This window comes from Rhinatrema bivittatum, chromosome 1 (genome assembly GCF_901001135.1).
Source record: "Rhinatrema bivittatum chromosome 1, aRhiBiv1.1, whole genome shotgun sequence".
NCBI classification, from domain to species: domain Eukaryota; kingdom Metazoa; phylum Chordata; class Amphibia; order Gymnophiona; family Rhinatrematidae; genus Rhinatrema; species Rhinatrema bivittatum.
In genome coordinates, this window is record NC_042615.1 from 148062968 (window position 1) to 148076120 (window position 13153).

Sequence of the window (13153 nt, forward strand, 5' to 3'; positions counted from 1 at the left end):
TCAGGCAAAAACAAATACACAGAATATTCTCAGTAACTTGACTTCGATAATTCCACATGGCCTGACCTTAATCAATGTCTATCGCAAAGCCTGTCTCTGGGTAGCCTGGAGATGTAGCCACATCCACTTCCATGTCCTCGACACTTTGATACTAACATGTCCTCTGTCATTTGCATGAGTTTATAAGTCTCAGCCCTGGGATGTGGCCCTGCTTGTGATTGGTCTGTTTCCAGACTCATGTTTCTTGCATCAGCTGGATCACATGAGACACCAAAGCTTCCACCCTCTGTGGGATTCCTGGAGCTTGTAGTCCTCATGGGCTGTATGCCTGCTCTGTGCTATCTCTTCATGAGCTTAGTTCCATGCTTTACCCTTCATTTGGGGCTAGTAGCCTGGGGTGGGGGTGTTCCCCAATCACAATATGTACTAACTGTCACCCAGTAACACTATCACTGGCATCCTGACTGCGCTGGGTCTCCCTCCAACCCGTGCAGCCTATTGACTGCTGGCCAGGCTGGATCTTGCATCAGTCCACATGGCCACATTCTCCAAGCTGATGGAGCTCATTGAATTTCCACATGTGATGTCTCTGCCCAATCCGAATTCCTACGGAGTCTTGCAGGTGTGTACCTCAGCAGTTTCATGCATGCGCACACCACTGATCCAGACAGAGAGGCAGCACTTTACGGACACCAAGGATATTCTATATGTATTTTTTTTTTTATTCTAGCAATCTAAATGTGCATTATAGAGTTTCTTTTTAGGACTGGCATGACCCAACTGTTAAGTTTCAAGAGATGTCAAAATTGCCCTCTGCTGCTTCCACCCCCACTAGCTCCACCAGCTCCTCACTCTTGGCACTTTGCTGCAGCAATTTGCTAGCTCCTCCCTCCCACGGTCATCTTTTCCTCACTGCATGCTGATCAGGCATGGATCAACTGTAGGCAGTAGCAGCATATTCAGAGAATCTCTGCAACAACCTGGACCCAAATCCTCAAGCAAGAGGATGAGATGAGGTCACATTATGGCTCACAGTGCCCATGTTCCAACCACGCACCGCATCTGGGCAGGAGGGATCACCTCTTGCTTCTGCTGTATTCTCTCCAGGGTGTCAAATAACACTGGATGATCTGACTTTCTCCTGTCTCACGTTTGAGAGTGCCAGGTCAGCCAGCATCATTTGACTCCTTGTAACGAGCAGAGCAGGAGCAAGTGGGGATTGCTTTTTCCCTGACCTGCCACTTTCGCTACTTCGGATTGGATGGGTTGGAAATTCAAGGAGAACTGCAGTTCTAGGGGCTCAGAGGCTCCACTGTGATTCTTGGGGTGGGGGGAGAAGGAATGGGAGTACATCAGGGGTTAGAAACCCTTTAACACCTCTGGGGGAGCAAGGTCTTGCCAGGGGACCTGTGTTTATGCCTGGGCGGGGAGGGCTGGATTATTTTGGGCCATAAACGATCGTTTATTGATAGGGGGTTGGGTTTGAACACATTTGGGTAGACTTTAAAAGGGCCGCATATGCGCCTATATCTCACCGCGTGCAAATTTACATGGTTATAAAATAACCTTCGCTTGTGGGGGGGGGGGGGGGGAGACAGACTCTTTATAAGGCTCAGTCTGATACTCAATATATGGACCACTGTAAGGGAGCACTTTGATGCAGGGTGGGTTTTCAGGAGGTGGGTTGGGGTTGGGGGAGTGTTGTTACAGACACATTCAGAGGAATTCATTGTAAAACTGACATCATTAAAGAACTTTAAACCTTATAAGCAATGAAAATTTTAACAAGAGGAGTTGATTTGTACATTGCAGTCTCTGCTAGCTGCATTGTATAAATCAACTTTTTTTCATCACTTACAAGGTCTAAAATTCTATAATGATGTCAGTTTTACAATGAATACCTCTGAATGTGTCTGTAATTACATTTCCCCAACCCCAATTCACCTCCCGAAATCTCACCCTGAATCAAAGGTCCCCCATACAATGCTCCATATGTAGACATGTTATGTCACGGTCACACACACTAAAAAATGAATACTGTACACTTTCTTTTGAAATAGCACACACTGAAAGGAGGTCAATATTGGTGGAGTTAACAGCAGCTTGCCTGGATACCTTAAGATGACATATTCAGTGGATGCATTTCCTGATGAATATAGCCAGAAAAGTTTCAGATTATCTAGGTAAGATTACCTGGATAATCTTTGGCCTGCTCTCCTCTCTGATCAGACTTGTCCGGCTATACTTAGCTGGGTAGCACTGAATTGCGGCATCCCCCTCCTCCTCCAGAATGCCCCTGCACTGTAGGGTTGCCAATTGGCTCCAGATTTTCAGGATAGGGTGATTCAGTCCTGATTTTACTCCCCTGGTACTTACAGTCTTGCTTTTGTTAGGGAATGCAATAGGCAAATCAGAATAAGTCCCAGCATGTAAACCAGGACTGGATCAACCTGCCCTGAAAGTCTGGAGCCAGTTGGCCATCCTACTGCACTGCCTTTTAAAAATTCCAGTTATGTTTTAACTGAGTAATGAATTTCAAAACTCAGGGTTTGTCCGGCTAAGTCTGAACTTAGCCGGACAAACCCCATGGATTATGGACTTCTAAAAGTGAATAGATGAATTTGCAAAGGAATTACGCACATAAATGTAGCATACTATCGTAGCAATTTTCCAAAGCTGGGTAAAGTGCATTTACATGTGTAAAACCCCAATTTATGCATGTAAATGCTTTTGAAAATCAGGCCCTATGGGCACAGTATTTGATTTTAGAGCATGCTTTTTTTATTTTGATTTATTGCTATTTTGAAACAGCATGAGCTAAAATGAAACAAAGTTGAACGAATGAAACAAAAACAGAAAAAAAGAAAGAACAATTTTTGCCTTGCATAACCCTGGTAAATGGCTGCTTACCTGGGTAATTGCCTCTCATGTAAGGGGGACTGGGAAAGGTACGTGGCATTGTTCCACGATGTGCATACTTTTACCAGTGTTTTCATGGAAGCATTTTCCGGGTGGACTTAGGTCAAGGGAGGCGATGACATGCATAGCATTGCATTTTCAGATCTATGTTCATTGTTTTGGTTGGAAAAAGTATCTGCAGGAAAAAAGCAGGGGTAGATCACTGTGGATACTTTTTTCTTTAGCAATTCTCAATAGGAAAGAATGTACCAAGATTCCCACAGAGAACCGGTGCGAAATCTATGGATAAAAATACCCACTGACTTTTCACAAGCATGCACAGTTCTGACATTTCCCCACCTCAGTAAACAGACCCCTCTCTGAAGTACAATATTATTTGAATACACTCTTAAGGACAAAATATCATAATAAGTAGAATTCTGAAGAGGCTGCTTGTTGATTTTCAAAATCCCTAGCATGATTTGAGCCAATACCTTCAGTTTTTCAAGAATACAGAGGACTAACATTTTACTGATACTGTGCCACCCATTGTACACTGACTTCAGATCTTACATACAAGCCGATACAGTACAGTGCACTCCGACGTGTGTTTTCCCTTACCCCTTATTCAGTAAGGGGCGGAAAACGCGCATCCAACCCGCCGAACCTAATAGCGCCCTCAACATGCAAATGCATGTTGATGGCCCTATTAGGTATGCCCGCGCGATTCAGTAAGTAAAATGTGCAGCCAAGCCGCACATTTTACTTTCAGAAATTAGCGCCTACCCAAAGGTAGGCGCTAATTTCTTCGGGCACCGGGAAAGTGCACAGAAAAGCAGTAAAAACTGCTTCTCTGTCAACCCTCCGACTTAATATCATGGCGATATTAAGTCGGAGGTCCCGAAGGGTAAAAAAAAAGTAAAAAGAAAAAAAAAATTGAAGTCGGCCGGCGGCTGTCGGATCGAAAACCGGACGCTCAATTTTGCCGGCGTCCAGTTTCCGAGCCCGTAGCTGTCAGCGGGCTTGAGAACCGACGCCGGCAAAATTGAGCATTGGCTGTCAAACCCGCTGACAGCCACCGCTCCGGGCCAAAAGGAGGCGCTAGTGTCCCTAGCGCCTCCTTTTGCCCGTTTCTACTGCCGGACCTAATTTAAATACTGCATCGCGCGCACAAGCGAGTGGCCTGTGCGCGCGCCGGGAGAGCGGGCGTTCGCCCGCTTTCCCGCGGACTTTACTGAATCGGCCTGATAGTAACTTACAGATTTTACATAGTGTTGTTTTGTTCTTCTGATGATTTGGAAAAATAGAAAAGACATCAATGAAAAGATAGATTGGTGCTGTCCTCTCTTGCCAATAAATGTCACAGCTGCTAGTTAATTCTATCATTGCAGCCTAAATGAAAAAAGCTACCATTACTAGTGTGTGAGTGACCCAAACATCTGCCCCTCTCCCCCCAGAGCTCCTGCACATGCTGCCAGACAGACCTGTATTTCTGCAAGGACTTCTAGTCATTTCTGTAACTGCAGCCTGACAGATAGAGCTAACTAGCAGCTGGGTATATTATTACAACCTGGCAGGCAGATCTGGCCATTAGGACTTCTAAAACTGATTAAAAAGAGATAGTAGCACTCCTTTTATGGAAGTCACTACCATGGGAAACCTGCTTCTGTGGGGATTATATGACTTTTAGTTAAGGCATGGCTGTTTTAGAAGGCTTTTAATAGGGAATGATTTTTAATCTTTTTTTTTAACACTTTATTTTAACTTTTTCTGGCATACAAACAAAGAGTATAAAGCACAAATATGTCAATATGCTTGAGCATAATTCAACTGAACACATAATGCAGATTACATTGCAAAAGGGTTTTTCCTCTCCCCCCAAAATTCCTAGAAGATTTCTGCTTCTCCTTTCCTGTGATACCATCTCCAATCACCCTTGAAAATGTATGGACAGCTATAGTTGGATTGCAAAACTCTCTTACATCTAGTATTAATGATATTATGTCCTCAGTTAATGCTCTTTCTGTAACTGTATGTTCCCATTTGCACAGACATATTCAATGTGAAAATAAGATTCAATAATTGTCAGGAATATCAAGGAACTTCAGAAGACTAATCTGTCTTTAATTAAGGATAAGGAGTATTCCATTGTAGATTGGAAAATTATGAGAATTATCTTAGAAAACTTAGGGATAGATTCATCATTCTTTGCAGAATGATGAATCCAGCGAAAAAGGGGGCGGGGCAGGCCTGTGAAAGGCTGCAGCCATTCGTACCATGGCGGTGCATTTTCGCCGGCTGCAATGCGGCCAGCTGCAGCCTTTCGTACGGCCGATTCTTCCCCTCCCCGTCTCGACTCCTCCTCTCCCCGCCCTGATTCCTCCCCTCCAGCTTATTTGTATCCTATCACATGCAAAAAGGCCCTTTTTGCGTGCGATATGGCCCTAACGCACGCAATAAATGTTTAGAAAATAACCCTCTTAATTTGAGATATATTTTCCTAGATCTTCTCTGATTTACCCATTGGAATTGCTTAGAAAATATTATTCTGGGTATTGCTAAATCCTCCTGAGCCCTTTCCTCTCTTAACCTAATTGTGTTATTTCCCAACTATGCCTCATTTTCCAAGCACGTTAACGCGATTTGCGAATTAGGTATTCAGGGGGCAGAGCATATGTAAAGCGGGAACCTGTGTATCGTGTGCGGCGAAACAGCCGCAGTGTTAGCGCGGCTAATAACTACAACTCCAACCTCGCGTTATGGACTGCGTTACAGGCCTGAAAAGGATTACCACCATATATATATGAGAGAGAGAGAGAGAGAGAGAGAGAGAGAGAGAGAGAGAGAGAGAGAGAGAGAGAGAGAGAGAGAGAGAGAGAGAGAGAGAGAGAGAGAGAGAGAGAGACTTACTATAGTGCCTATGCCCTACATAGGTATTTTAACCCCTATAGGAGGGCCACCTACTAACTTGGGGTGGGGATTAGGTATGAGCGTCGGGGGTTGGGGGCCACTTTCGCATTCCACATGAGACCTACGGACTGAACAGTGGTCTCTAGTGCAGATTTGCTGCCCGTCGGAGTGAGGATGCTCACTCCAAGCGGAGATTTGGCCAACATTCTCTCCACCTAGCATGTTGTTGCCCAGGTAGAGTGTCCATCAAGCTAGGTAGAGAGAACGTTGCCCAAACCACTTCTTGGAGTGAGCGTCCTCACTCCAACAGCCAGCAAATCTGCACTAGAGACCACTGTTCTGTCCGTAGGTCTCATGTGGAATGAGAAAGTGGCCCCCAACCCCCGACGCTCATACCTAATCCCCACCCCGAGTTAGTAGGTGGCCCTCCTATAGGGGTTAAAATACCTATGTAGGGCATAGGCACTATAGTAAGTCTCTCTCTCTCTCTCTCTCTCTCTCTCTCTCTCTCTCTCTCTCTCTCTCTCTCTCTCTCTCTCTCTCTCTCTCTCTCTCTCCCCTCCCTCCCTGAAGAATCATCGTGCAGTGGGAAAACATCGTGTGCGGCGCTAATGTTTTCGCGAAAACATCGCCGCACACGATGTTTCCCCACTGCACGAAAGAAGCCTCATTTGTATTGGTAACGCCCCCTAATGCGTTACCAATGCGATATTGGAAAATAAGGCCCTATATCTGCATCTCAAGGGGAAAATTTGGCTAGAAAGGTAGACTAGGTAGATAATTTAGATTTGTCAATTTTTCTGCAGGATTCAAAAATTGATTCTTGTGCTACTTTGTTGGTTGTTTACATTTTAGAATCAGACAGAGAATGGACTTTGAAACAATTTTTTCCATTGCAGAATAAGATTTTCTTGAGTCACAGAGAAGGCATATTCCCAAATGTTTCAAGAGTTACTCAACAAAAAAGAAAGGCTTTTTAGAGAAAGAGCTAAGGCTTTAGGATTTATATTTTTATTGAGATTTCCTTGTGCTTTCTTAAAAATCGGAATGACAGGTTTTGTTCTATGGTCCTAAACAGCTTGAATTATTTCATTCTAGAGTTTTCTCTTCAGCTCATGTTCATGTTTCTAGGGAAACTTAATGAGCTTGTTTAAGTGTAGAAATGGCATTTCTATAAAAAAATTTGTGTAACCTCAAAGCTTTCTCCCTCAGTTGAGGACACATTTCTGTTATATTTCTTTTATTCAAAACTATAATAGATATAATTTATTTTTCTCTTGTATCGTGTTCTTGATGTTTATTTGAAAAATAATAAAGAGATGGTTTTAAAAATTCTCACCTATTAGGAGGTAATTTTTAAAAGGATTTATAAGTGTAAATGAAACTACTATTGTAGCAATTTTCAAAAGCCATTTATCTACATAGGGCCGGATTTTAAGAGGTACGCGCGGGCGTAGATTTGATTACATGCACATGCAGCTGCACGCATGTTATAAAACCCAGGGTCGGCGCACGCAAGGGGGTGCATACTTGTGCACCTTGCGCATGCTGAGCCCTAGGAGAGCCCCAATGGCTTTCCCTGTTCCCTCCGAGGCCGCTCTGAAATTGAAGCGGCCTCAGAGAGAACTTTCCTTCTGCCCCCCCCCACCTTCCCCTCCCTTCCCCTATCTAACCCACCTCCCAGCCCTACCTAAAATCCCCCTTCACCTTTATTTTTCAAGTTATGCCTGCCTTTGGACAGGTGTAGTTTGCACGTGCCGGCCAAGTGCCGGCGCATGATCCCCGGCTAGAGGCCTTATGGAGGCCTCTGGCCACACCCCACCCCGGACCGCCCCCACCCCACCCAGACCGCCCATGCCCCTTTTTTCAAGCCCCGGGACATATGCACGTCCCGGTGCTTGTGTGCATCGCCGGGCTATGCAAAATAGGCTCGGCACTCGTAACCCCCCCATGCGCATAAATCCACCTGGATTTATGTGCGTAGGCTTTGAATATCTGCCCCACTATGTGTCATATGTGGGTAAATACTATGAACAATATATGGCATAAATTGTAGAATTTTTCAAATGCCCACTTGAGAAAAGTGCATTTACACAGGGATAACCCATTGTTAAGTGATTGAATGCTTTTGAAAATCAGGCCCAAAGTGCACAGTGATGGATTTAGGATTTTGGTGCTCCTAGGCACTGTTGGTGCTGTCACTTCCTGTTATCCCACTTTTCCCTCCCCCCCCCCCCCCCCCCCCCAAGGTTGGAAAATAGGCGAAAGAAGGTCTAAGGCACAGTCCTACCTAGTTTCCTGTGGCAGTTCAGGGGTAGATCCTGTGGCAAAAATTTAAAAATTCTAAAACAAATTGGCAAACATTTCAATCTTGTATATTACATTATGAAACAAATTTCGTTTTATACTATATTTATTAATATAAGTTCTATTATTTTATAGAAGACGGCAAATCTTCCACTAGTCTGCTACCCCTCCCCCCCCCCCCTCAGATTTCTGCTGTCCTAGGCAAAGGCTTAGGGCCTCATTTTCTAAAGTATTGCAGGCCTACACCCAATAGCGCCACCATAGAAGGTGTAGCTATTGGGCGCGAAGTAGGATGCGAAAAGGTCCTCACCATTTCGCCGTCCGCAGCGTCTTCGCGGAGTCAGCCCCGGTGACGCCCCAACTCCTCCTCTTCCGGGGCCGACTCCGCCCCGATTTAGGTAGCACGGGGGTGAGCTACCTTCGCAAGCTATCGCAGGCTTGCGCTAACAGCGCAAGCCTGCGATAGCCTTGGAAAATAAGGCCCTTAGTGTGCCTATTGACAAATCCAGGCCTGAAAGTGCACACAAACCACAAAATTAGTGAAAATCAACCCAATGAACCATTTTAGAAATAAAATCCAGCAAAAAACATCATGAAACAAAAATGACATGAAAAACAAACATTGCACAGCCTTAGTTTCATGAAGCCATATGATGTGACATATTTATTGTGGATTTGTTCCTAGTAATTTTTTAAGATGCTTTATGTCTGGTCTGCTTGTTGTATGTATTGATGAAATGTATATATATTACTTTTATTGATACTGTTTATAATTTGTTATTTGATGTTATGCTGTATATCATTCTGAGAAACCTAGTTTGGAAGTGCAATCAAGAAATAGAAATAATAAATACAATATCTAAACATTTCATATTACACACATTTTGCCATTCATTTTAGCGTCCGCAATACATTGTTGAATTATTTAAGTATGGAACTTTACATACTTAATACATTATTCTTGAATTAATAAAGGGATATACACTTTAATTTTCTTTAAATCTATAATTGTAATAATATCAAGGTACAACATATTAAATTCTTCTGACACCATTAAATTATGACATCAAGGCCGGCTTAATTTGTATTTGACATAAGTCATTGAGATTTAAGCCCTTTAACCTGCAGCTTTGGTGTTCTTCATTTATCACAATGCAGAGCATAGTCAAGGAATGAATTTCTGGCAAGCAGGAGAAGCTAATCATTTCTCAGAGTTTTACTGCAGAACTAATTAATTTCAAAGCAAGTGATATCACTACTACTCCATCACTGAAAGCAGAAGCCCTCAGCTTTTACTGGATTTATGGTCTCAGCGCTCTGCAACAAAAGAGATGTTTGATAATAATTTAATTATAGTATTCTAGACCATTTCTTACATATATTTAAAATGGAAAAAAAAAAAAGCACAAACATACTAATACAAATTATAATAATAATGAAGAAAACGAAGCTTGCTAGCCATCATTATCTGTAATGCTAATGATGCCTGTTTCACTCTGACCCTGTTCATGATAGTCTGCTGAGAAAACCAAAAGCTGAAAATGTATGCATGCTTTAGCAGAATTTCTCAGCCCTGGGATTACATAGAAAGAAACTGAGCCCCTGCAACTAACCCTGCAATCTGCCTGAAGAGATATCTGTAATAGTTCAGCTTCAAGGACATCTTTTTTTTTGTTGTGGTTGTTGCATTTCTTTTAAAGAGAACTGAAAAACAGTGCTTTGTTTATCTTTCTTTAGGAGCTCAAAATATGCCACGACTGGGAAAGTAAACTGTAAGGAAAAGTAATTAATATTTGCCTTCCAACTTAAGTGAATGTGATTATGTAGTTGTTTTTAATATTTCCTAGCAGTGATTCTTGTCATGATTCTTTACACCTGGTTACAGCTTTGAGATTATTAATTTTTTTTACTTTTTTCCTCCCATGAAAGCCTACTCTACATCCTTACAGAGTAAAGATCTGTAAACCAACTGTAAAGGAAGCATGCAGAGGGGGAACAAACAGCTTGATTTCAACAGCAAAAGCACTGTTTCTATAGGTATAACACAATATATTTTTATATATACTTTTCTGGTCCTAAATCTATATTCCTTTTGAACATTTCTGTAAGGAAAGACATCTATTTAAATGTTCAGCTTGCATCATTCTTTCCATTGGAATCATTAAAAATGCCTGTTGACAGCTGTGCATATTTTTGCTTTCTGTTTAGTTGCTTGAACTGGTGTCTGAGATGGCGCTCTTTTCCTCTCATTGACTATAGGTCAAATTACAAATGAAGAAATTAGTAATTAAAAATAAACAATATGGGCAGTTGGGACAAAGGGGTGACCCTCCCATACCCCAACCAACCTCACAGACATGAGAGATGGAGTTAACAGTTTATTAAAACAATGTTTAAACCAAACCCAAGCTCCTACACACAAACCTTCAACAACCTGCTTCCCATTCCACCGGCATCAAAACTGAATCTGCCACAGCCCAGTGGTACTGGCCTTGTGCCCACGAGGGCGTCTGACACCCATCGGGCCAACTCAGCCACCTGCTGGGGCCTCTCTGTCTCATCCCAACAGCAAGATTCCCACCACCTGCTCAGTGTCCACACTGTCACTAGGCTGCGGGTGTACCGGCCTTCCGGCCCCTTTGTACCAGGGCATGCACTTCTATAACCAGAAAGCATGACATAGCAATTCAAACGCCCCTATAACCAGGTCTCAGGTTGCCCACAACTGCGGCACATTAAAGTAAAGGGATAAGCATCCAGAACTAAAAGGGGAGGGAGGGAAACGTGGCAAAAAGCTGCCAGGGAGGGTCAGTCGCACAATTTAAATCCCACGGTGCCTCTCCTCTTTCCCCATAGATGCAGGCCAATCAGGTTGAACTCGGGGCCCTCTTCAAAAATATTCCCATGAGGACAGATGGTTAGAGCATCCACGCAAGCAGGGGGAGCAGGGGAGAGGTGCCATCGAACCATGTTAAAATGGCTGGACAAGACTTTGGTTCCCCAGCCTTACACTTAATGGAATATTGGCCAAAATATATGATTAAAACCTAAAGGGTTACTTAGTTGTTATGCCAGCAGTAACCTTTCATGCACACACAGATCTTAAGAGCATACATTCCTGAGGTGAATGTAGATCTAATGAAATGTATTTCAGATATTACAACAAAAGCACATCCCTATAATGTATATCTTAGAATATATATATTTAGGCTTCTACATATGAATTTGTTTTTTATTCTACCAATAAAATGTTGACTTTTCTATTCAGAAATAACAGATAAGTGACTAAAACTCCTTGGAAATATTTTATTCTGGATTGAAAACATATTTAATATAACATTTATGCAGAAGTTATTTATGTTCATGTTCCCCCTTCAAATTATATTCTCTGTATATTTTCAATCTATACAGAACATACCAGAATAGAATTTTCTTCAATCCTAAAATGTCTCAAACCAATCGCTGAAACAGAGAAACTCAGAAAAATATCAACAGGCTTCTTGAGTGTAAAAGACTTGGACATCTAGGACTGATTCATTGCAGGCAAATTATCATACATACAAAAAGCTGCTGTTATACTGAACAAAAGACAGGAAGATGGTTTACACCCAAAGAAGATTTGTACAAAATAAAGCAGAGAAGGCCGAGTATGTTGACCAAAATGCACTGAGCATATGAATAGCCGGCATGTATGTTTTACTCAACAGTTCTAAGCTCTGATTTTTTTTTTCTGCAGCATTATTTGCTCTCAGCAAAATACAGAGAAATGTAACATAAGGGAGATCTCCATCATTAAAATATTAGAGACTCAGTACCGTCTGGCCACTCGCAGGGTCCCAGTCTTCCAAACAGACAAACATGAACCTCAGCCCTTTCCTGTGCACAGCTAACAACTTTATAAGCACCAGCAAACAGAAAATTAGCCCCTTTCTTGTATCCATAAAAGTGTAATCATTTAATTAGAATTTTTCTTATTTCATTGCACCGAGAAATGCACATTCCAATAGCCAAAACAATAGTACTGTACAGCTATGGTCTTTAAACAATATATTGTATCTGGCTTGCTTGCCCGACCTGATCCTTCCAGATAAGTAAAGAGAGCGGATTCGAGTTCAAAGAGACAAACCTCAGAGCTATCCAGGGAACTGAATGAAAGTAGAAAAAACATTCAGCGATCAGCAGATGGCAGCATTCCACATTTAAACGAATGGAAAAGGTAGTTGACACTATCATGTTCAAACTCTTCCTAAACAGCATTAACTATTAAAACTGTAATCAGTGCAAAGCAAACAGTAAGCAGAAATTGGTAAACAGAGGAAAACAGTTACACCCAAATGGATTCGTGTCTGGAGGAGAAAGGAGAAGGGTGAAGGATACCCGGAAGCTCATAGGATATTAAGTTACAACAAAGTTAAGTCTGGCCAACTACAAGCCTGCATCTTTCCGAGTTGCGCACCTTTCTTCTTCTTTAATTGAAATAATGTACTCACCATGTTGACTTCTGAGACCATATCTATGCTGGCAACATCTATCCTCATCCCCACATCCACAGGTGGCCCTTGAAATGGAAACATGTTTGTTGATTTGGCCATAAGACTGTTTTAAAATGTTAAATCGTGCATAATCTTCTGTCCCCAAGCCCACATGCAAATACAGACATCCCATCACCACCACCACCACCACCATCACATTCTCGGATTGATTTCCATTCCCACGTACAATTATTCTGAATCTGATAGAGCAGTCACAACAAGCACAATTTAATGGCAGATGAATGAAAATATATTAAAATGCATACCTCCAAAATCTGGCCTCAAGCGAATGTCATACCCTTTAAGCAATCTATCCACTGTCTCTTTCACGTAGGACATGTTGCTGGGCTCATTAACACTGAAGGTAAGAATTACGGACTGGATTCAGAATTAGCACTGAACTAGAAGCCTACAGAATTACAGAGCCACATACCCCCCTCCCCTCCCCTCCCCCATTCACTACCCAGTTCTAAGAATAACACTCACAATCATGACACAAAATACAA

General features: G+C 42.4%; 1 protein-coding gene across 1 annotated transcript in view; it reads right to left on the reverse strand.

Annotated features, from left to right (window-relative positions):
• Positions 1-13153, reverse strand: part of GABRB1 (gamma-aminobutyric acid type A receptor beta1 subunit) — an 879662-nt gene that overhangs the window by 843828 nt on the left and 22681 nt on the right. Inside the window, exons 3-4 of the mRNA XM_029588350.1 lie at positions 12914-13005; positions 12606-12673 (exon numbers count right to left, since the gene is read on the reverse strand). Coding sequence (XP_029444210.1) covers positions 12606-12673; positions 12914-13005 — 160 coding nt within the window. The remainder of the gene's footprint in view (positions 1-12605; positions 12674-12913; positions 13006-13153) is intronic.